Raw genomic sequence first — 23,253 nt, 5'->3', positions numbered from 1 at the left:
TGTGCTGTCATCCACTTATTTACATCTCCTGTTCTTCATGCCTAGTTCCTATATTCTGTCACCTTACTGAGCTATCCAGCTTCTAGATCCTTTCATTTCTCCTCAAGTTGTTTTGAAAGATCACATTTTAATAACGTAAAACCATAATTACAGGTTAAATCTTACTGGCATATATTACATTCACATAAATATGTATGTATTAACTCAAACACACACAGAACATATTTGATGTGCCTCAAAACCTAACACTGACAGCAAAACAGGAAGGAAGTATGATCTACTCTTTGCTACACGATATTGAAAACAAATTCACTGTCAACAGAGAAGCTCTAATTTGTACTTCTTATGCTACCATATCATTTCTTTTTTGATTTGTGTATTTGTGAATTTAAAGCTGAATTCACAGTTGAATTCCATTGTTTTGTGGAAATGGAAAACAGACAGATCTGACCATGAAAACTATTCTCTCTATGTTCCTTTTTCCTTATGCCAAGGATTGTAAAGAAACATACTGAATCAATCATTAAAAAAAATAACATAGCTACATAGTGCTCTCAAGTCTGCTGGCATTTCTACTCTAAAATTGGACAAAAGTGAAATAAGAGGAAATGAAGAACAGCAAAATAACCAAATCCCAAAACAATAACCATCCCACCTCAAAATCCATACATAATGAATTCCCTCTAAAACTTTATTTTTTTACCTTAAGCCATTTATCAACACACTTGGCATGGAACTCGTGGTTACAGGGTAAGACTCTAAGTAGCTGCCTTGACTCAAAATCACACATGCACACCACGCACCTAAAAAAGACAGCAAAGTTCAAATGTATCTGCTATTTAAGAACACCAAACATATATGTCACACACAATCTTGCTGATACAACTGCAGCATCGCAGCAGTTACAACAGTTACCTGTGTTCGTGTTTGAGGATGAGCAGTGCATGATGTAAACTGAGAATACTAAATGAGTTCTGTCTTTAATTAATAAAACTGTTTACTGATAATCACTGCTTTTAGTTCCTATAGTGCAGCGGAGGGTGCAGTCCAAAGAAATGAAAATACAGCCAAATAAATGATGTAATTTTGAAAGAGAGATGTGTACTTACAGTGTCTGCTCTGACTGGTGGTTGTTTGGATTGAACCTATAGGATGGGAGTTGTTCAATGTCTGCCTTCGTCAGTCCTCGTGGTTTGGCTTCTCCCAGGCGTTCTGCCAAATTCAGCAGGGCCTGCAAAACATGGACATCAGACATTTAAAAATGCGCTGCTTAAACAAATTCTGGTTCCATGAGATGTGGAGATGCTGTTACACAGCACTATATAACCTGGCACACAAACCACCCTTCATAAATAAATGTTTAGAAGCTTAGCTCTCCCCTATAAAATAAGATTCAATAGCAAGATTTGTGCATCCTCCTCTTCCAAACATCTTTCTGAATTACGCAGGGTATTTCTTTGGGATTTCAAAATACAGAATGAAACTTCAAACTGTTCCTATGCTTGCATACACAGGTCGGTATGTACGTCGTTTCTGTAAGATCCACTTCATCCCACTATAAAATTAATAGTGGGGGTAAGCAGAAAATAAGTCAACACATTTACTTCCTACTGATACACCGTGAGTCTGGTTCTGTGAGAGAAACACAAGAGTTCAGGGGACAAATTCTGATTCCCACTCCACACCTTGGGCTAGATCAATTGAGAGGTGGAGATTTTATCATCAATCTCAAAAATGAATTCATACCATTGAGGTTTAAGTACTTTTTTTTGAACTTCTATGCTCCTTTTTCTATGAGTCAAACAGCAATGAGGAGTCATGCAATTAATTGCTCTCTGTCACATATAACTTACACTCCGTCTATTTTTTTTAGTGAAAAAATACCAGAACAAGCTTGATGGAGAATGAAAGCATACAAAAATTAAGAGTTGCTGAAATCTGCAAACCATTTACGATCACAGTCATTTCTAATATTTTCAATCTGAGGGCCCAAAGTCTCCAAAACAAGATGATGATGCTTCAGAACTAGCACAGAAGTTACTACAGTAATGCTCACCGTTAAACTAGCAAATGTGCTGTTACCACAGAACTCAGAGGAGCACAGGTGAAGAGATGCCAAATAAGAGTATTTGAAAGAAAAAGTATTTGAAGAGAAGCCCAAGGGAATCCTACAGTCCTAGAACCAGCAAAGATACAACAGCTTGGACTGTCCCATGAGTACCTAGGATATTAAGGATGGTTCTGCATCTGTAGATGTGAAATAATGTATCCTCCTGAGGGTAAAGAAGAAAAGACACTAAAATGGCTTTATAACTGTTACACTTAAATCAATTCATCCTGTGATATTAACACTGTTCTGTAGTTACTCAAGTAACTTCTCTTTTGAATGTGCTTTATTTTTGTTTGACATTTAAAATCAATTACAATTCAAAAGAAGAAGAGTAATATGAAGAACACAAAGACTGAACTAGTTAATGATTACTAATCTGGGGAAGAGAAATGAGACAAAAAGCTAAGCACTTCAAATATCCAGTACTACAAACAAACAAGAAGATGATCTCTGGATTTTGTCTTTGCAGTTATTACACTTTCTTGAAAGCCAGAAACAAGACTGAAAACATAATTTATAATTCAATTCTTTAAAAATAGTTGTTGTTTTCATACCAACCTCATAGTTTTCTACCTCTCCATCTTCCACATCCAGCTCAATGCTGAAAGCTCGTCCAACTGCAGGTGGAACTGGGAACATTGATCTACCATGAGAGCAAACAAAGTATAAGGCTCAGCATCTCGCTGAAGGAAATATCAGAAACCTGTGGCACTGCCAAAGCTATCTTACTGATCCCTTTCAGAATTACGTATTCTCAGAACTGATGGAAATCTTATGTTTGAAATCAAGAACTGATGCTTGAAGTGAAAGAATCAAGAGAGAAGCTGGTTCTGCCACTTCCTGATCCTTGCAGTGCTGCCTTTTAAACTGCATGCATATCTTAAGTGATACTTAGAATAAGACTTAGAACTGTTACGAAAACGAACCTCTTGATTATCACACATTATGGAAAGCTAGTACTGATGATGGATTGGATTTGGCTCTGGACTTAAATATTTCTTTAAGTGGATAAAATATAATGATTCTGTTAAGAACAAAACCAAACTATTTTGATTAAAGACTCTTAGGACTTCACACTACAGCTTAATCATTAAATTCATAAAAGCATCCACGAATTAAGTTTTGAATTTACTTATCTCAAACATCTTCATGCACACAGTTCAGAAAAAAGACACACCGCAGGCACAAAACTACGTTGGACAAAACTGCACTTGTATTTTCCCTTGTGCAAGTGCATATGTCATCCACAGCAGGTTGGAAATTTTACATAGATATGGAAGTTTTTCTCCGATCTGGTGCAGCAGAACTGTCTACTCTCTATTAGAGTCCAACCATAAAAACTACAGGTCTCTGTTGAGAGGACTGGTTAACTCACATTACTTTGTAATAACCTACACGGAAGCAAATATACTTTGAACTTACAGCACATAAGGTAGTAGACTAGGATGGTAAGGGTGTGGAGGTATTGGCTGCTGTGATCTGTATCTGCTGCGCCCTGTGAGTCTTCGAGGCATAAACGGTGGGTAAGGCTGCAAGAGAGAAGAAAATAAGCTTCCTCTGAAACCTTTGGGACTGGTACTTGCGCCCAGCTCTGGGCTTCCAGGTACAAAACAGAGAAAGGAAAGTACTGAGAGAGTACAGCACAGGGCCACCAAGATGATGGACTGCAGTACCTCTTCTATGAGGTTGAGAGGTTGAGAGAGCTGTTCAGACTGGAGAAGAGAGGACTTGGAGGGAATTTCATCAATAGGTACAAATACCTGAAGGGAGGGTGCAAAGAGGATGGAGCCAGGCTCTTTTTCAGTGGTGCCCAGTGCCAGTACAAGAGGCAACGGGCACAATCTGGAACACGGGAGCGCATCTAGAAGCACTTCTTCACTGTGCAGGTGACAGAGCACTGGAACAGGTTGCCCAGAGAGGTTTGTAGAGTCTCCTCCCTGGAGATCTTCAAAAGCCACCTGGACATGGTGCTGGACAAATAGTTCTAGGTGTCCTTGCTTGAGGACAGAGGATTTGACCAGAGGACCTCCAGGGGCCCTTTTCCAACCTCAACCACTTTGTTATCCTGTGATTCAGTATTTGGTTTTCCTAACCAAACTGAAATCTGATTATCAAAGACCACTTTCAATGCAGTGTCATTTAAAGAAATCCAGCTATTTTGGACACTGATTATGTTCAAATAGCCTCAACCTCTCCTAACAATTTGAAGCTAAAATTCCTGTCAGTAATGGAATCACACCATTCCACGTGAAAAAGTAGTAACACACAGCAGAAGTCCTTGCAAGACATTTTCTGCATAGTTCACATGTGCATGAGGCTTTGGGAAGAAGATAAGACCTGAACTACTGTCTCTTTTGTAAAGTCTTCTGTAACAATTCAGCTTTTAGACTCAGTGCTATTATGCAGGCTTGTGCACAGGACAAAGAAAAATCTTTAAAACTACAAACAAAAAACAATAATAGCAACCCCCCTTAAAGGTCTGTAGCTGTTCTCTTCATAAATTCTTTCATTGGTGTAAGATTACTACAGAGTAGGGAGCATCACCACTATGCACTACAGCAGAATCTCTGATCCGGAATTAAAGCAGCAGCAGCATACAATTACACTGAAAATAAAGCTATGCTATCTGTAGAGCAAGTTTGTACAATTTCTGCATATGGACAGTGCTTACAGAGGCTCTCAAGCCTACAGCTTCAATTGACAAGGATAAAACAGGGCTTTGTTTTTCATTTGCATGCCAAGCCCTTCACTTGAACGTTTAAGTTTTCAGTATTATTTTTTTTAATCCCTTGTTTTACCTAAAAGAACAGGGACACAAATGGTAGAAATTTTCCATATAATAATAACTTTTTTTCCCCCCAGAAATAGTTAAGATACAAGAAGTGTCTATTATTTTTTAAGTTGAAATTGATGAACCATTATCGCATTAATATTTGAAAGCTTTGAGGCATTTACTTCTTTGGAACAAAGAACACTCAAAATTTTTATTAACCAGTATTTATTCTTCCATGTTTGAACACAGAAAAGTTCAACACCACCAATATCTAATCTAAAGACCCTTAAGTTTACAAGATAAATATACCTAATAGATAGCCACAGTTTTACATTAGATTTACATATTAACATGAACACAATGTGGAAAAATTGGGTCTTTTTCTTGAAAGAAAAGACCTCACACTAGACAGAGTAAACACTAGCTTTACAGCTTTGAGAATTCTGTGATCCAGAATATCATTAAAAAGTGCTGTGCTCAGATTTCAGTTAACTGACCTAAAGAAAATCAGAGATGTAGCCATTCCATTATAATTTTAATATAACTAGAACACTAGTGATAGTTTAAAGAATACCAAGCTTTTCTTAAAATCATTTTGAATCACTGGAAAAATTTTAAAAATAGTTAGAATTCCTTTACAAAAGATCAAGATTACACCCTTATTCCACCCCTCAGCAGTACACAACCCAGAATTAAGGCACCACAGAGAAAAAATAACATGTAACCTGCATAAATGTACTACTTATTTGCTATCTGTTTTTAAGGACTGAACTTAGAAATTCACAAACATCTTTGAAGCAGTTGTAATAAAATCCAGGCAACATACAGAAGTTTTGTAAGTGTATTTGAAAGTGTATCATAGTGACTGAAAATTTCCTGGGAAGACCATTCACATTAACTATGGTGCATGATTTCAAGGTGACTAATAAAGAAAAGCTAGCTCTATGTTCTGTTGTTGCAGGTTCTAAAGTCTCATTTTCATTTAAAGGCTGAAGCACCACTGTGCTTCTAAAACTTTCTGACAACTTGATGCACAGGTCAAATATTAAAAAAAATACCGAGTAACATTATTTCTTCAAGCATTACCCACAGGGGAAAGGCTTTTTCAACAACAACAAAAAAATCAAACCCAACAGACCAAAGTGCACCGCAAAGACCCTAGAGATAGTAGAGATACTGGAAACACAAATTACAGCACAGATTTAATCTTGCACCATGTTTAACTGTTTCATGATCTTGCAGTTGAACTGCCTACAGTCATACAGAAGGTTGTCTTAAAAACACTCTGACTACTTTCGTAATATAATATAGCCTGTAGTGTGGAATTGATCTATACAACTGCTTGTCTGTGTATCGCAAACATTCCAGGAAGAAAAAAAAACCCAACAAATCAGTGTTCTTAAAAATTCTTGGTTTTCTGACTTGTAGAAACTCAAAGTACGGATGACAAACTAACAACAGCATACATGGCAACAGCTTTTCTAAACACTAACTAGTTTCTATAGTAGCAATCTTGTCAACATGCAAATGTTTTCAAAGTAACTACTATCACTGTCTCTCTAGATAATGTTATCAGAAATCATTTACTGATATCAACAATACTGGCTATAGTTAGCTTGAGTAAAATGAACTTAAAATATTGCAGTATGTAGTCATTAATGGACCACAACTGCAAGAAGTGCAAGTTTCTGACAAAATATACTACATATTTGAACGCAAGACAGCTAACAGCATGACTGAGAGTAAAGCATGTAAAACAATACTTACAACGCCAAATGACACTTCCTGGTGTAAAGGATCATGAGTTAAGAACTGGAGAGGGGCTGAGGGAGGCAACGTTGGTGGATGAGCTGAGGGAGGATACGTAAAACCTCCTACAGGAAGATGTTCTCCAAGTAGTTCTACTTCATTTTCTATCCTTTGAAATGGCTAAAAAAAAAAACAAAACCAAACATACATATATTTGCTGCAATAATGAGATATAATATTTTCCCACTAAAGAACTGCAATCTCATGTATACTCTGAGCTGCTGTAGTCAATTCTACAGGATAAAAAAAACTATAAGTAAAAAAATACTCACATTCACAGAATAACAGTATGACCAACTCCTGCATCATTAACATTACCAAAAAGTGAAGACAACATACTTTTGGTATTAATTCAATTTTTCCAGCTAGTCATGCTAAATGACCAGGAATTTATGTCATCTAGCAAATATTGGAATAGCTATAATTTCCTGTCTATTGCATTTTGTTGGACAAATATTTGCTCTCCTTCTTGCCAGGCTGCTTTCATTTAACAACTACGAAAGAGAGGAAAAAAACAAACCAAAGACAAGAACTGAAATTAGTTTAGACAGTCTGAAAAGAGGAGAGTGAACACAGTGGTTCCATTAAACTGTGAATGATACAGTAATCAAGCAAGATCTCTCCTAGGAGGATAGTGCAAGCAATCCTATCAGGAACAGACAACCATGAGATTCCAGCTCAATACTGTAATCTAGTTAATTGTAGTACATCCACAGTTGTGCAGAGAAGGACTTGAGTGTCCTGGTGGACAACAAACTGGCCATGAGCAGGCAGGGAAGATCTTATCACTCTCACCAATTTCCTGAAAGGATGCTGTAGCAAGGTAGGGGTTGGCCTACTGTCTTAGGAGACTTACAATAGGATGAAAGGTAACAGCGTTAAGTTGCATCAGGGTAAGTTCAGGCTGGATATTAGGAAAAATTTCTTCACAGTAAAAGTGGTGAGATATTCGAACAGGTTGCTCAGGGAGGTGGCGGAGTCACCACCTTTGGAGGTGCTCAAGAACTGTATATGGATGTGACACTGGCATTACTGCGGGCATGGTGGTGATAGGTTGGTGGTTGGACTAGATCATCTTGATGATCTTTTCTAGCCTTTATGATTCCATGATTTGAGGGCGATGTGCCACCCATAGAGGCAGCGGAGTCTCCCTCTCTGGAAATGAAGTTCAATACTCACTTGGATGCTTTCCTGCGCAACCTACTCTAGGGAATCTGCTTTAACATTGGGTTGGACTAAACGATCTCCAGAGGTCCAAACCCTAAAATTCTCTGATATGTCAGGTTCAACAGTTCCCAAGAAACATTCAAGAGCAGTCACTGTTTCATTAACGCATCTTTCTTTTTCTAATGCTAAATTCCTCATTTAAGGAAACTCAGCAAAGAAATCCGTATTCTGGCAGCAAAGCAAAATTCTGTTTCCCTTTCATGCAGTACAAACTTTTAAGCCAACGTATTCTTAAAGCACTGAAATACTGGCTATTTGCCAGAGCTGAAAGTCAAATCCAGTCAATAACCTATGTCAGCAACTGAAGCTAAAATCAAAGTTCACACATTTTCTGAAAGAACGTCTTACAAACGTCTTACCACTGAAAACTGTATTTTTCCAGATGTTCTCCCATTACTTTAACAGAGCTATTGCATCAGTTAGCCATACCTTAGATATGGCAGTGCAGGTCTTTAGAAATCTTCTAGTAACAACAAAACCGTTTTCCATTTCTGCGTTAATAACATATTGGCATCTTCTGGTAACAGGGGCAAACAAATGAATGGGAGATAACCCATATGGGCTAGAGAGAACCCTACAGTAAAAGCTGTATGCCAGAAAATAAAAATCTAATTTTGCTCCTCAGATTCAGTCAGTCATATTTCCCTGTGTTTGCATAGTCCCCATTGCTAAGACAAATCTGCTTGAGCAAAAAACTTTTGCAAGTAATAAATAGAAGAAAGGGAGAGACTACAAACTCGTGAGTATGTTTGGAAGCTTTTAGGTCATCATGTTTTAGTGAAAACACTGTCCATTTAAAAATTAACTGAGAAGTAATACACAGGAAGCATATAACGAGATTAACTTCCCTATGGCTTTCTGAAAAAGAAGAATCTGAAGACAGTGGTAAGGATATACATCTTTCGACAAAAAGTGAAGTCTTAGGGAGAAACTGCATTGATAGCAACTGATGAAATTCAAAAAGAAGTAGTGAATTTTAAAATTATTTCTTCATCTTCACACTAAGTAGTTGAAGGACTTGCTAAGAAAGCAAATGTGCAAAATCCTGTTACTTTCAACAAAATCAGTTTCCTGGATTAGTTATCAGTACCACTTGCACCTCCAGCCACACCAATTCTAAGGAGAGAGAGAGAAAGAAGCACTACTTACCGAACGTGACTGCTGTGCTTGGAAAGGAACAAACTGTCCTGGGGGAGGCAAGTGAGGAGGATGGTGTGGAGACAGATGAGGAGGGTGCAAAAGGAATGGGTCGCTAGAAATAAGGGGTGGAAATGCTGCATACGGTACTGGTAGGTGCTGAACTGAGCACGCTTGAAGCATCTGAAATAAAATGAAAACACTTTTTTTTAGTCTCTAGCACAAAGTTCCTACAGAGCAGTGCACCATTTATCATGGAAAGGTATAATTAAGAGAAAGCATTTCTCTTGATCCCTTGGAAAAACTTCCTAAATACACAAAAATATTAACTGACATGCAAAGTGACTAGCATACCACAGACTCAAACCATGGTGATATCTCCTAGCTATAAATTCAATGGGAGCTGGGATTTTCAATGGGATTTTCACTATTAGATGGACTCCTGAGTAAAGAGTAGGTATATGTACCGTACTAGCTTCCTTGCATGTTTTACCTTCAAAATGACATTCCTAAACAAGTGTTCCAAGCATTTAAAGATATAAATGTAGCTGAGGGACTGCTAGCCATCAGACTGCCTCAAAACATCTTAACTCAGTTCTCCACTTCGATGGTAGTCTTATGCTTTGAAGGAGGCTGAGATATACTTACTGCAGAAACAGCTTTTTCTCTCTAATCTTTGGAACTACTTATACAACACAGAAGTGATGAATGCACTGCAGGTAAACAGGAATGTGCTTCCTGGAAGAGCTCGATTTTACTTCCAATTCTAGATATGGAGGAGCATGAAATCCTTTATTCTTTTTCCTGTTCTTTGATCTGTCATCCGAATGCCAGGCATCTGTGCTAAATTTTTGCTCATTAAAAGAGCATTTTATAACACACTTGTTAGCTGAAAACAACAGTATATCTTTGATCTTTGTTTTAAATGAAAAAAGATGCTTATTAAGAGTTTTATATTTAAAATTCAATCACCCTACCTGCAAACCTATCAAATTGTACAAAGTAATGCAGAACAATCAGTTCTGATCTCTCACTATTTTTGTCTTATTACACAACACATACTGTGCATGCTGACTACAACAGCAAAGTGGGAATAAGGTCTAGTTTAAGATTAGCTTACATTAGCGAAGGTGGAATCATTGCCTCATTTATTGTAATCACCACCAAACATAAATCTTTATATTCTGAATCAGTAACAGATTAATTTGACGTTTTTAGATGCAGACCACCCTTCACCCGCAGTTCCTAGCTTTTTTTATAAAAAGTATTTTTGCTATTAAAATAAAATTGTTACTGTATTTTACTAAAGTCAAAACTGTTCTCTGAAGCTAAATTCACAGGTGCAACACCACACCCCTATAGAATAGGAAATACGTCTGGGGAACAGCTTAAAATATGTTTTAAGTCAGAGCCAATGAGGTTGCATGATCTTTTAAGAGGAAATAAATGAAACCTATTGTTTATTCATTCAAGTTTTTGGAAAACTTCCGTTGTTTGAACATATGATTCTACAAGTTTTAGAATCAATGACTGTATTTCATAAATGACATTAGATTATTTTATAGTTACATACACGATAAATGAGACAAATTTTGTTAAAGTGACAAAATGATACTGGGAAGTTCTCAAGTGAAGTTGGGTAAGGAAATGTCCTAGAGGGCAGGGCTGCCTTTCAGATGTACTCCTATAGGATAGAGAAATTGTATGACAAGAGCAGTATCATGGCCAAATACGAAATCTGGAACTGGAACAGAAGAATCTGATGGAGTAAGATTTTGTGACTGGCTTTGGAGTGGACTTACAGGGAAAAAAATCTGATCCTAGTGGGCAAATCAAACAGGAGTACAACAAGGACAGTAGCATATTCTTGCAATCAAGACAACTTATTGCATAGTGGGCTGCATTACTAAAAGTACAGGTAATGGGCCAAGGTAGGGGATTCTGTCCCTGTTTGATGCCTACTCCGTCTTAAGACCTGTGCCCGATTTTGGCTTTCCCAACACCAAAAGACTTAATGAAATGGGTCACTCTGTACAAAAGAAGCTGCAGAACTGGATTTTTTTCTGTCTTAAGAAAAAAAATAATGACTACCACTGCCTTCCACAATTTCATGAATGAGAAGGAAGAACCTGACTCTAGTCATGTTGCTTTCTTGCTTTGCTGATTTTGATATCCAGCTGTTGTTTCAATTGTTGAGTACTCACTCCGAGACAGTTTTCCTCTACACTAAACACACTACAAGTAGAAGGAAAAAGCCCTCTTTATCTCAGGAATAGAAACTCATGTAACAGATTTTCAACAGTTTGAAAGGTAAAGGGAAATAATGTACACATATTTCAGACTGGCAAGCAGTATGCCTGAGGTCTTGCTGCAGGAGGATAAATGGCTTCCGGACAACCTAAACACACACTACCCTTAATCTTCAACAGGCAGCTTAAATAAAGAAACAGGTGATCACAACAAAGGTTTTTTTTCGGTGCCACAGTCTTGTTTATGTCCTCTGGTCACAGAATATGCAATAGAAGAACATACCGCTGGCAAATGCACAGCTGGAAGAGTCCAATGTATACAGCAACATTATACATGTGTGTACCAAGTACATGAAGCTGGTATGTCCGATATTACAGATTTATATTGGAAAATAGTAAAACAAAAAAAACACCCTGCAATTCTTTCAGCAGGTTCCACAACTTTCCTTCATACAGTTGAAAGTTCTTGGAGGGATCTCCTCTACTTCTTCAGCGATAGTACCTGTTTGGACTTAGTGGGGAACTTTCTACAGAATAGCATAGCATGGAAACGCTACGAACTAGATTCTCTGGAATCATGCCCCTCTGAGTTGATACATGAACTTTTCTAAGACAACAACCAACATTCTTTCAATTTTAAAGGTGAGAAAAGTGAGTCCATCAAGGCACTTCATTTCACTCCCAGAAAGGCTAAGAGAAACATCGTTATTAAAGAATAATTTTGTCAAAGAGTATTTTCAGCTCAGCCTTTCAGCTTTTACTGACCTTTTTCTTCTTTTCAGAAGAAAAGCTGTTTCAGACTATCCAACCTTCTTTGTGTATAACCAATCCATAAACAAGCTATCTGTAATATTTTCTTGGTAAGCTGAGTAGTAAAAACCATAGAATCATTCTTCTAAATACATGAAAGTAAGCAAAAAGCTCATGTGTTGACATTAAATCATAAACCAGACTGCAGTTTGAATTAAAAGCCATCAGGACTTCATACTATAAACAGCCACACACTATACAAATATTAGATAAGCAACATACATTTGCCCACCAGTTCTAAGGTCCATATTAACATGCCACTGCAATTCACCTCAGTGGAACAAAAAAAGAAGGGTATTTTTCATTTCAATTAAAGCACATAAACAGTAAAGCTTCATGGTACCTGCCATTCCTCTGTCTAAAATTGAAGCTGGATTAACTACAGAGCTCACTTACTGGAGGAGGCACACTGCAAACTGGAAGGTGCTGCCCACTGAAAACCACTGAACACCCTGGGACCTGCTGTGTGCTGCAGGCTGGGATGTGCTGGCCTGTGCAAAGTGGTATCCCATGTGGAGCCATTGTTGTCACTGTGTAGGAGACAGGAACTGTTCCCTGATGGATCTGTAGCAAAAGGAAAATTAGTAGTAAGAACTTATTGTAAACTCTTAACAGCATTGTACAGCATGCTGAGTAAATTAAAAAGCTTTTACCCACATACTGGAAAAAACACAGTCATAATGAGTGCTTAAAAAGAGGCACATGCCTGTAATTCCTGTTCTTTCAAATATTCTTCTCAATATACTACTTATTGATGAGTATTTTCTGGGCAGGGCAAAGAGGGATCTCTTTTTAAAAGGATAAATTTTGAAGGTTTTTTTTTTTTTTTTTTTTTGAATACTGAATAAGGAATCTCTGATTCTTTGACAAAATTGAAAAGCCTTATTGTCAGGAAGCACAGATTTACAAACAGTAATTATTTCAGGGAAGCTCATTCTTCATTCTTGTTCTGCTAAAGTGGAAACCATTCAAACAGCTCATTAAGAGGTGAGAATAACTAAATTAAAGACTGTTGATTTACTGAACTGGCATTGTGTAGTCAGAAACATAGGTCAAAATAGGAACATGGATCACTGAATGGAACCTAAAGGCTAAACCTGTGCATCATGGTAGATAGAAACCCCTCACAGGAGAGAGGCTGACATGGTTCTAGCTCTGGTAGAAGAGTTAGGCAAACAGTGTAATGCTAGCTGTGACTTAGAAATGCTCAAAATAAGAATTAAAAATAACCTCTTAAAATGGTTCTGTCTCTGAAGTATTAAATATCACCAATGGAGGACCTCAATGAGTCTGATCACAGATGTTGCTTGGAAGATACAGGCAGTCAAATGGAAGAACTGCTTATCCAGGCTTGTCATGATGTAATCTTGCAACACAAAGCAAGAGCATGTTTTGATTTTTTAAGATATTGCAGCAGTAAAGTTGTTCACCAGAATGTAAGGTTGTGCAATGGTTAGCATTGTAGTTAGCTTCCACCCCTGCACTTGCCCTCTGTGGTTCTGCATACATAATACAATTCCCCAGTTGTATGCTGCTGCATGGAATACAAGTATGTTTTAAGTAGGGTTGTTAAAAGTTTAATTCTGTGTATGTGCAGTTTGAGAAATGCACATCCAGACAAGCAGTTCATAATTACGTAGAATCCAAAGCACATCTACTGCAGCCTGCTGATCTGAACAACCAAAGACAACAACTTCTTTTACAGGTCCTCAGCTATAAACTCTGTGCCTATTCCTGTCTCCTGCTCAGAAATTATTTGCTTTCTGGACCAACTGCAGATCTCTCTGTTTTTTCCGTACGCTTTAAGGAGGAGCTGATTAGGTTTGCATGGCTTATCTGGTTACGCAACAATACTATCACAACTGCTGTTTTGTAAGCAACCAATTACTGGCATTATGAATTCTACTTCTGAACAATATATTTTAATAACTTACAGATAACCAATGCTAAAAAGAGGTACTTCATATGAAATAGAAATTTACTGTATCACATCTTAGAGAAGTTAATTAACCTCAGAAGCAAAAGAACTATATTTGAAACTGTATTTGAAAGACCTGGGCCAGAGGCATACAGCACTATGGAAATACATGCATAGGAAAGTTGTTATCTTTCAATCTTCTTTACTAGGACCAGATATTTTTTGTCCCCACTGCCTACTCTGCTTCATACACCAAAAACAGCTCCCTCTGTCTAACAGAATTTAGTGTTACGTGACTTCCACTGCCAACTAACCTGGAAACGAGGGTAACTTGAACATTTGGGGGAAAAAAAAAAAGACATCTTCAACATCCCACTGTTTGAGCTCCAATCCTCTTACCTGGTCATGAATGTCAACCATCACTGCATTCTGCTGTGGTGGGTGAACAGCTGGGCGTAATATACGAGGAGATACATTCGGTGGGCGAAAAGCTCGGGGCTCTTCTATTGCTTGCTGCTGTCCATAGGAGAGATGGTGATAGTTTTCATCTAGACTAATGGAATTATGTCGAGACAGACGATCTCTCCTAGTTCTCTGACGTCGAACAGGAGGACTGAAAACACATTAAAAAGATTAGAGATTATATAAATGCCACAAGTCCACAAGCCAACAAGAAGTTTCAAGAAATTTTTTAAAAATGCCCAGCAGGCCCAAGCTTGGGGCAATCCAAAACACGAACACAGACTGGATGATGAGCAGACTGAGAGCAGAGAATGCTCAGGTGTTGCTGGATATTGGTGGACAAAAAAATCTCGACACGAGCCAGCAGCATAAAACTGCAGCTCAGAACAATTTATAGCTCAAAGGAAACAAAAGTATTTACCATGTGATCTACTCAGAAATACTGATGGTATTAAACACCTCTCTTGAGCTGAGATGAAGAATCAAAAGCGTTTATCTGTCTGTACAGCCTGTTTACCTCCTTCTGTTTCGTGCAGGTGTGTTGCATCGTTCCCCTGAGAAGTGGTGTTGGTTGGGCCGAGCCAAAGGAGGCTGCCTATTTGATGTCATATCCCATGGTCGCATTGGTGGTGACGAGGCTGGTGATGCCGCCGTGTAGTCGAAGACTGAATGGGAAAGGCGTTGTCGCTTGGGGCTGGGACCGTCTTCGCTCTGTGCCAGTGAGAAACAAAGCATCTCCAGGTGAGTAAATTACAACTGTGTTTCAAGATTACTGTGCAGCTAGAAGGAAGCACTTACTGCAGACTGCACTGAAACACCTTCAAGTTAATCAACTGCAAGTTGTCATCTATTTATTACTATTCTAACAAAAATTTGTGATAGCTCCCTTATTCCTGAAGAATAACCAAATTATATTTCAGAAACATGAATACATCAGATATTCTAATGTCTATCAAATCGAAATTATCAGGAAAGAGTGTAATATGAGGAATATAAGGTACACCTTGCCCCTACATTTAAGGGTTACAGTAGCATGAAAATACATAAGCCCAGCCTTCATGCTTGTGTTGTGTTGCCTCCCTTTTTTTGATGAAGGCAATGCTGTCATGGTTAATCAGATATTTGCTTTGTCCTGCAGCCCATTTTAGTTCTGCTAGCTTAGCACGCAGGTGCACATTTTTCTACTTATTAATATACATTTTCATTGGGGAATACTGATACATGATCTAAAAAAAAAAAAAAAAAAAGCCCTAAAAAAAAAAAATCACCAACCTGTCTATGTCTTTCAATAAACTCATCCAGAACTACATAAAACCTAGTTTTCAATGTTAGTGATACGAAAGCCATTTGCTTCCAAGTAATGATCTCCCAGCTGCTTCTGAATACAACTACCTCTTTTCCACTGTGCAACCATGCTATTGACTCTATTTAAATAGAGACAGATGCCATTCTTGTCAAAAAAATCCCACAGATGCCCCAGAATCCAGAAGCAAAGGCAATAAAAGTCTCTTCCTGAGCTTCAACCTTCTCTTCCATCAGAATTATAATCTCCCATGCTGTTAACAAATGACCAAGAATTTTCCACTCCAGAATCCCCTGTCTGAACACATGAAAAATAAAAGCAATACAAGAACTGCCATGCTGCATTCTACCATTGACCTCAAGTAGCACAGATAAAACACTGTAATAGGAGTCTCAAAAAAAAAAAAAAAAAAAAAAAAATTCCAGGCAACTATATTAATATCAAATCTGGGGACTACGTAAATAGCAATGTTGGGCTTCAAAGTATACGAGAAGACAAGCAATATGGACTGTAGGAAATGAACTAATATGAGATAATTACGGCCAATAAAGTACAACTCTTTCCCCAGAGATGCAAAGCATCTCAAACTACAGTTTTCATTTGTGTAAATAAAAGGAGGAGGTCCTTAAACAGAAGAACAGAGTTGGTTGTTCCTTTCACTTGCATTCCCAAACAGTGTTTTACACCAAGTTCTCATACTTCTATCTTCAAGTTGCAAGTCTGCCTAAAAATCTACACCAAACTTCTGATTCCAAACACCAAAATAGGAATCAAACTTGTCTTCTGAATCCTTCAGATGCCTCTGGTAGACGAGACTAATGTTCATACAAAGAACAAGCATTCAACACTTTCTGTGTATGCTTTTAAGATGCCTTCACAATTGCAGTAGCTAAGCAGTAGTATTGAACCTTAAAAATACATATATATATAAAATCTCTGTTTGCAAATAAGTGACCTCTAAGTGATCAGTTTTAATTTGGACAACGTCTAGCAAAATATATTTGCCTACAGATTCTTTTCTAAATTATTTTCATGCCTTTTTGTAACTGGAATTCAATATACTCAAAAAGCTGAAACTCAAGAATTCCACTTTTTAAATATATTTAAAACAGATACCTGTGCAGCAAAATAGAAGTTATTTAAATTAATACAATTACCTAGGCAAAAAAACCCCACACTGTGCACACACAGGGAAGGTGATGCACAACAAACCATCTGGCCACTCACCTCCCTGGCTTCATGGTGGAACTGGCTACGCCCCAGCGCCAGAGGTCACAGCACTGGAGCTGGTGCAGAGACCCCAGGGCACTGGACACCAGCCGCACAGGACTGCTGGGCTCCTCACGCATCCCGTCCATGCAGCACAAGCACACACACACGAGATAAGGGTGAGGTCACACAGAGGGCTCATTAAGAAAGGCTGCATGAGAAGACAGGACAGGCCGGGGTGCCCACAGCAGGGCTCATACGGATGAGCAAACCGACCGGCTGTGGATGCACAAGACTGACTCCTTTGTACCCTTCTTCTGCCCACCCTGTTACCCTACCCAGTGCACAGCTCCACAGGTCCTCCAGTCAGGCCTCGGGTTTGCATCCCTATCAGCTGCAAAGTCCTTATCTGCCTGCAGTTTCTTCATAGTCAGTGTGGTTTACCGGGGCTGGTTTTAGACCTTCTCTAGTCCCTCTTATTATAAGTTTGGCTGGCAGATTTGAATCTCCGTGTACAGTTTCACTTGTTGCTTCTTGCTCTTCCTTATCATGCCATTTGATAAAGTACTTGATCACATAATCTCACTGCAATAAGCATTCCCACATACTTTTCTCTATTACTGATGGACCAGTTTTAGTTTCATTACCATTCCCCTTCCCATTTGTTGGCCAGGTTTGGCATCCTGAAGATTCCCCTTACAGTTTCCTGCTTTTCTTAGTATTTCCTCTTGACACTGAAATGCTCCTTGACCAGACACATTCACAGGAATATGCACTCTCTCCTTCCACATACATAAACCAAACTTCCATTAACTGTACACAGAGAAATTGTAAGGATGTCAGACACTACAGCTGAGGAAGAATGAGATAAAGACTATTGATGAAAAAGGGACAAACCAACACCTCCTCACCCTTTGCCCTAAACAAGAATATCTAAAATTAACTGTGCGAAAAAATACTGGGAGAAAAAAGTGATCGTATCAACTTTTAAGACAACAAACAAAAAAGCTCATGGGCTTTATACATAAAGACTGAGATTTCCTCTAAATATACCCTCAATATTCTAGACCTTAATAAATCTAGAAAGGAAGTACTACAAAAAAAAAAAAAAAAACAAGTATATGAAATAAATTTAAGAATAATGTTCTAAGAATTGGAAAAAAAAAAAAAAAAAAAAATCAAAAACAGAAGATTACTTCCAAGCCTAATTGCTGGTTTTTTTTTTTTTTTTTCCAAGATAAAGTAAAAAATCCAGTTGGACACAGGGCTGCATCACGAAAGGTCTGTCTACATACAGATTTGCCAGCAGAGTCACACTGAGATGACACACTTTTAGAGGCAAAAGCTCTCTAGACAAATATTAGTCGGCAGAATAAGCACCATCAATAAGTATCTTGAGCCAGCATAACCGAGTTTGCCCAATGAATTTTGGTGGCTTGGTTGTGCTGGTTAGCAGAGCACTGTTTTGTTGCTTTTATTTTCATGTGGGAGAAGGGGGTGGCTGAAAACTGTGTGCTAGAACAGTTAGATGTCAAAACACTTTTTGCACAGCCCCTGCAGTGTTAAGCAGGATGTAGAACTTCTGCTTCAACCCACCACCTTCCATATCAACATCTTACCTGTTCTCATGAATAATAAAATACCTGGATCAGGCACCATGACACCACAGGAAGGAACTAACAAACCAATTATGTTTGCTGGTTGGGAACACAGCAGAGAAGTGGATGTAAAGTGGGCATGCAGTGAGAAAATAAACATTTGAATAGTGATGTCCACACTTTGCATCCTCAGACACCAAATTAAAACCTTAGATCCCCAACATTCAAGACAACTGTTCCAAATAATGCATCACAAGAAGACTTAAATCCTGCTTAGATTCCAGTGACAAGTTTCCTTACCAGTAATTATTTTAAATGTCACAATTTTTTTTCTAGCCCAAATTCAGTTTTAGATTTGTGACCTACAGACAACTTGAATGCGTGGCTAGCAGAATACACACAAGACAATTTCCTGATGAAGAAACGTTACTGTAATGTGAATTTGGCCTAATGAAAACTTGGAAAAGAAGAACAGACTTTCCGCAAGCCTGAGAGCTGGCTCAAACAAATCAGGTGGCTGAAAGGAAGCCCAGTCAGACAGCTCTTAAGGTTCAGAAGTCTTAAGAGAGAGTGTACGTGTTATGCTGTTTCCAAAACGTCACTTAGATAATGAAGGGACAGGAGCATCCCTCCTACAAGGAGAGGCTGAGAGAACTAGGACTGTTCAGCCTGTAGAGGAGAAGGCTCAGGGAGCTCTCATCAACATGTACAAACACATGAAGGTAGAATGCAAAGAAGGCTCTTTTCAGTGGTGTCCAGTGCCAAGACAAAAAGCAATGGACATAAACTGGCACACAGGAAGTTCCCTCTTAACACCTGGAAGACCTTTGCTGTGCAGGTGACAGAGCACTGGCACATGTTACCCAGAGAGGCTATGGAGTCCCTTTCTCTGAGATTTTCAGTCCACGTGGATATGATCCTGAGCAACCTGCTCTGGGTAGCTCCGAAGGGGTTGGCCCAGACAGCCTCCACAGGCACCTTCCAGCCTCAGTCATCCTGTGAATCTGAGCCAGCACAAAGTAAAGTGGGAAATGATAATGTTATGCACAAGGCTTTCAGTAGCATTGTCTTGTGAAAGCAGGAAAAAAAGCAAATCAAATAATACTTCAGAGCAGAGGTCCAAAAGTTACTATACAAAAGTATCCTTGTGAGCATGTGTCTGGTTTACACCACTTAACCCTCGCACACCCAGATTTTTTAAAATGGTACATAATTCGGCTCTGCTCTTCAAAAAGGTCTGTCAAAAGTTGAGAAAGTTATTATGTAACTAGAACATGAGATGAAAATTTCAGTAGCGACCAAGAAACACTACGCATGACAATCGCTATTTCCATGGTTACAGCAAAGGGCATAGGAAAAAGAAAGAACGAGCTCACAAGAAAACTCTTTGTCTTCTTTCTCTGGTTTTAGGAAAGAATTATTTTATATTTCAAATCCTAGAAACAGAAGAGTTCTTAGCAGGACTGAAAGGAAATAACTTGAGTAAGGAAGAAAACCTTAATCTTTCTTCATTCTTCTGGAAAGACCATTTCCTAAAGCACTGATGAAGACCACCAGCCAGAGCATCTGCTCAGCAATATCAGAAGGTGCACTACAAATGCTCTCACCCCAGCTCATACAATGACTTATCACAACATGAAAGAAAAAACAAATCCTGCAAAAGTGAACTGAGCTGAGGTGACAGACACAAGGCTCTGGAGGGAGGACACGGCTGAGTTTGGGCTACTGTCAAGTCTGCCTAGGTCAGAGATGTCAGGAGATTTCAGGGATAAGACTCTGAAGATGAAAAGGCTCTTCAGACAATCAGCAAACAAAATACATAATTGTCACAGTGCCTACGTGAAGCACAGTTCTGTTGGTTTTCTTATTTTTCTTATTTATTTTCAGTTATAAAGTTGTTATGATAAATACAAAAGACAGTACTACTGCAAATGATCTAAGAGGTAAAAAGCTCTCAGGACAGAAATGCTGAAAAGCTTCTCATTTTCCTGAGAAGAGAAGGTGAGTATCACCAGCCCTTCTAAAGATGGAAAGCCAACAGAAGAACTCCGGTGAAGCAGTTCTGTGAAACTATTTTTCTATCAAGTGAGGAATAGTTCCAATGCAATCCAGGCAAACTGGTTGGACAGCAATCAGCAAAAGGCATCATTAAGGTGCAACAGAGATTTCCTTCTTCTCTCCCACCGTTTTTAAATAGCTGCTGTTAGAATTTTACTGCTGTTGAAGAAAAACGACTTGGCTTTAGACATTTTGACAAACGGAAATCAGTAGAGGGCACCAAAAAGCAAAGGAAGTTTTCATGATCTTTCACAAGAGCTCAGTAAAAGAAGATCAATTCCAAGTCAAGCCTCCACCTCACCGGATGTTTCAAGTATCAGTGCCTCAACTTGAAACAGGAAGAAATGAATTTCACACTCCATCTATATTCTTACTCCTACCTTTCAGATTTCTCCTGGGAAAGAGGAAGATCTCTTCAGAAGGATTAAACGACAAATCCTTTAGGAATCTAAAACTTACTCCATACAAATTCCCATGCAGTTCACGAGCAGTTTAGCCCACATTGTTATCAAGGCTGTTCTGAAAAGCAACGAGACTATAGTTTAAGTTTCAACTTGCTTTTCAGTAGTAGTCCTGAAGAACTCACTTGTCTTCGTAACTGCAAAAGTCATGCTACTCTTGAGTACAGAAATAATTTCCTAGACTTTCTTTGAAGAGCGAAAGAGTAATTTGACTTGGGAAACAATGTCACTTTAAATCACATTATCTCCTATAGTCAGAGTAAATCATATTGAAAAAAATATATATAGATAGGCTTTAGCTAAGGTTCAAATAAGAAAATCTTGAGATCCTTAACTTATGAACCCCTCCAACACATACACTACTTTTCTTGCAATTACTGTTCTTTGCATGTTCTGTTTGCTGGTAACAAGCTCAGGGAAACCTTCATATGTAATACTATACACGCATATTTTCTTTTCCATGGGTTTGGTGATTGCGGAAGATAACATTACCATCTTCTCACTACAGCAAGCATATTACCTCACCCACACTGTCTCACACTCAATTCTCTGACTGTGCACCCTCTTTTCTAACTGCCCAGCCAAATGGAGCTTCCTCCATTTCAGGACAGCAAGTCTCCAATGCCCAAGCTACAACACCTTGTAAAGAGAGGGGAAAAAAAAAGGTGTATACATATTTCAAGAAACAATGGGATCTGCTGGGCCAGCAAACAGCAAAGTCCCTGAGATGAGGGTAAATGCCATTATATAGCAACTGGAAGCAGACCTGTTGTTCTAGCAGATGGGTGATTAGGAACAAGCATCTAAGCAGTGCTGCAGGTCAGGCAGTAACGCCAGGACAAGGTGGGCTCCTGGTGACCAGGGCTGCCTTAGCACTCTGGGTGCCTCACCAAGTGGTCAAACAACACACCAAGAAGAGTGTGTGCTCCCACAGCCACTTTCGTAAGGCTTCACGTCAGTGAATGCATAAGTAGTAACTACGTGACTACAAAGAGTCGCAATTGAAAGCCAACGCCTCCAGAAAATACCTCAACGCACAACTAGTTTCAAAACACACTTCTTAAGGAAGCGACAAACATCTACCTGGTCCACGAACGGGAAATAGGACTCGGTACGAACAGAAAATCCGGAAGGCAGAGCCCCAAGCCACACGCCTGTGCAGCGGTCTCTTCCCGGATAGCCGTCCCTTCTCGGCTCGTGACAGTGCGGCGTCCCGCAGGCACACAGGAGCCTCCGTCGCTTCGTCCCGACCCGACCCAAGTGCGGCCGCGGCCAACCGGCCCTCGCCCGCCGAACCGGCACGGCCCACGACCCGAGCACGGCCAACCGCCGCTCCCCGCCAGTACCTGCGGCCGCGGGGCCCCGCGGGGCCGCGCCCCCGCCTCCTCGGCGCGCCCCGCGGTGCCCGGCGAGGATCCGCCGCCGCCTCCTGTCGTGTCGGCTGCGGGTCCCGCCGCCGCCGCCGCCGCCGCCGCCCGGCCCGGGCCTGCGCCTGCGCCGCCTGCCCGCACGGTCGCTTCCGGGAATGGCGGCCCGGCGCCCTCCGCCCATCACAGGGCGAGCTCCGGCTGCTGCCTGCGATCCTGCCGCGCTGGGCCCGCCGCCCTCTGCGGCCAGCTGCCGCCACCGCCCGCCATCTTCCGCCCCTGCGGGCCCCGCGGCCCCGCGCCGCCTCCGGGCGACAGTGACGTCGCGCTCCGGCGAGGGCGGGCAGAGAGCAGCCGGCCCCGCCTCGCACCCAGCAGACGCCCTTTGTTTGCACCCGGCAGCGGCTGGCGGACCGGCCCGAGGACGTAACCGCCGCGGCCGGAAACAAACGGTGAGCGGCCGGGGGCGGGGCTTGCGGCCCTGGTCGGCGGCCCGCTCCGTTCCCACCCTCCTCCGCGGGCGGTCCGGGGAGCGGCGCAAGGCCCCGCCCCTCATCGTCGGGGACGGCGGTCGCGAGTCCTCGGCCCCGCGAGCCGCGCGTCCTTCCGATTAGCTGCAGTGCTATGAAATTAACCTTACTCTGATTTCACAACGCAAGGGGGTTTTGCTCTTACGAAGGCTCTGACCTCCAGACCTAATTCCGATTTCTAAAGAGTATCGTTTAAAACTGGGCAAACATGTGCCCTTTTCCAAGCAATAAA

At 40.2% G+C, this 23,253-nt stretch overlaps 1 protein-coding gene across 5 annotated transcripts in view; it reads right to left on the bottom strand.

Moving 5' to 3' along the window:
* The window catches only part of RNF38 (ring finger protein 38), an 89,886-nt gene that overhangs the window by 4,761 nt on the left and 61,872 nt on the right, over positions 1 to 23,253 (bottom strand). For 3 of the 5 annotated variants that reach the window (XM_052701184.1, XM_052701182.1, XM_052701180.1), the window contains exons 3-11: positions 15,013 to 15,206; positions 14,433 to 14,646; positions 12,512 to 12,679; positions 9,069 to 9,239; positions 6,651 to 6,812; positions 3,533 to 3,639; positions 2,669 to 2,753; positions 1,110 to 1,231; positions 704 to 803 (exon numbers count right to left, since the gene is read on the bottom strand). In XM_052701184.1, coding sequence (XP_052557144.1) covers positions 704 to 803; positions 1,110 to 1,231; positions 2,669 to 2,753; positions 3,533 to 3,639; positions 6,651 to 6,812; positions 9,069 to 9,239; positions 12,512 to 12,679; positions 14,433 to 14,646; positions 15,013 to 15,119 — 1,236 coding nt within the window. In that variant the 5' untranslated portion in view covers positions 15,120 to 15,206. Of the gene's footprint in view, positions 1 to 703; positions 804 to 1,109; positions 1,232 to 2,668; positions 2,754 to 3,532; positions 3,640 to 6,650; positions 6,813 to 9,068; positions 9,240 to 12,511; positions 12,680 to 14,432; positions 14,647 to 15,012; positions 15,207 to 22,470; positions 22,567 to 23,253 lie in introns of those variants that run through there. The other 2 variants (XM_052701183.1, XM_052701181.1) reach the window with 2 other exon arrangements.

The sequence above is a fragment of the Tympanuchus pallidicinctus genome, unplaced genomic scaffold (assembly GCF_026119805.1).
Source record: "Tympanuchus pallidicinctus isolate F22 unplaced genomic scaffold, pur_lepc_1.0 scaffold4, whole genome shotgun sequence".
Classification (NCBI taxonomy): Eukaryota; Metazoa; Chordata; class Aves; order Galliformes; family Phasianidae; genus Tympanuchus; species Tympanuchus pallidicinctus.
This window is presented reverse-complemented; position numbering and strand designations above follow the sequence as displayed.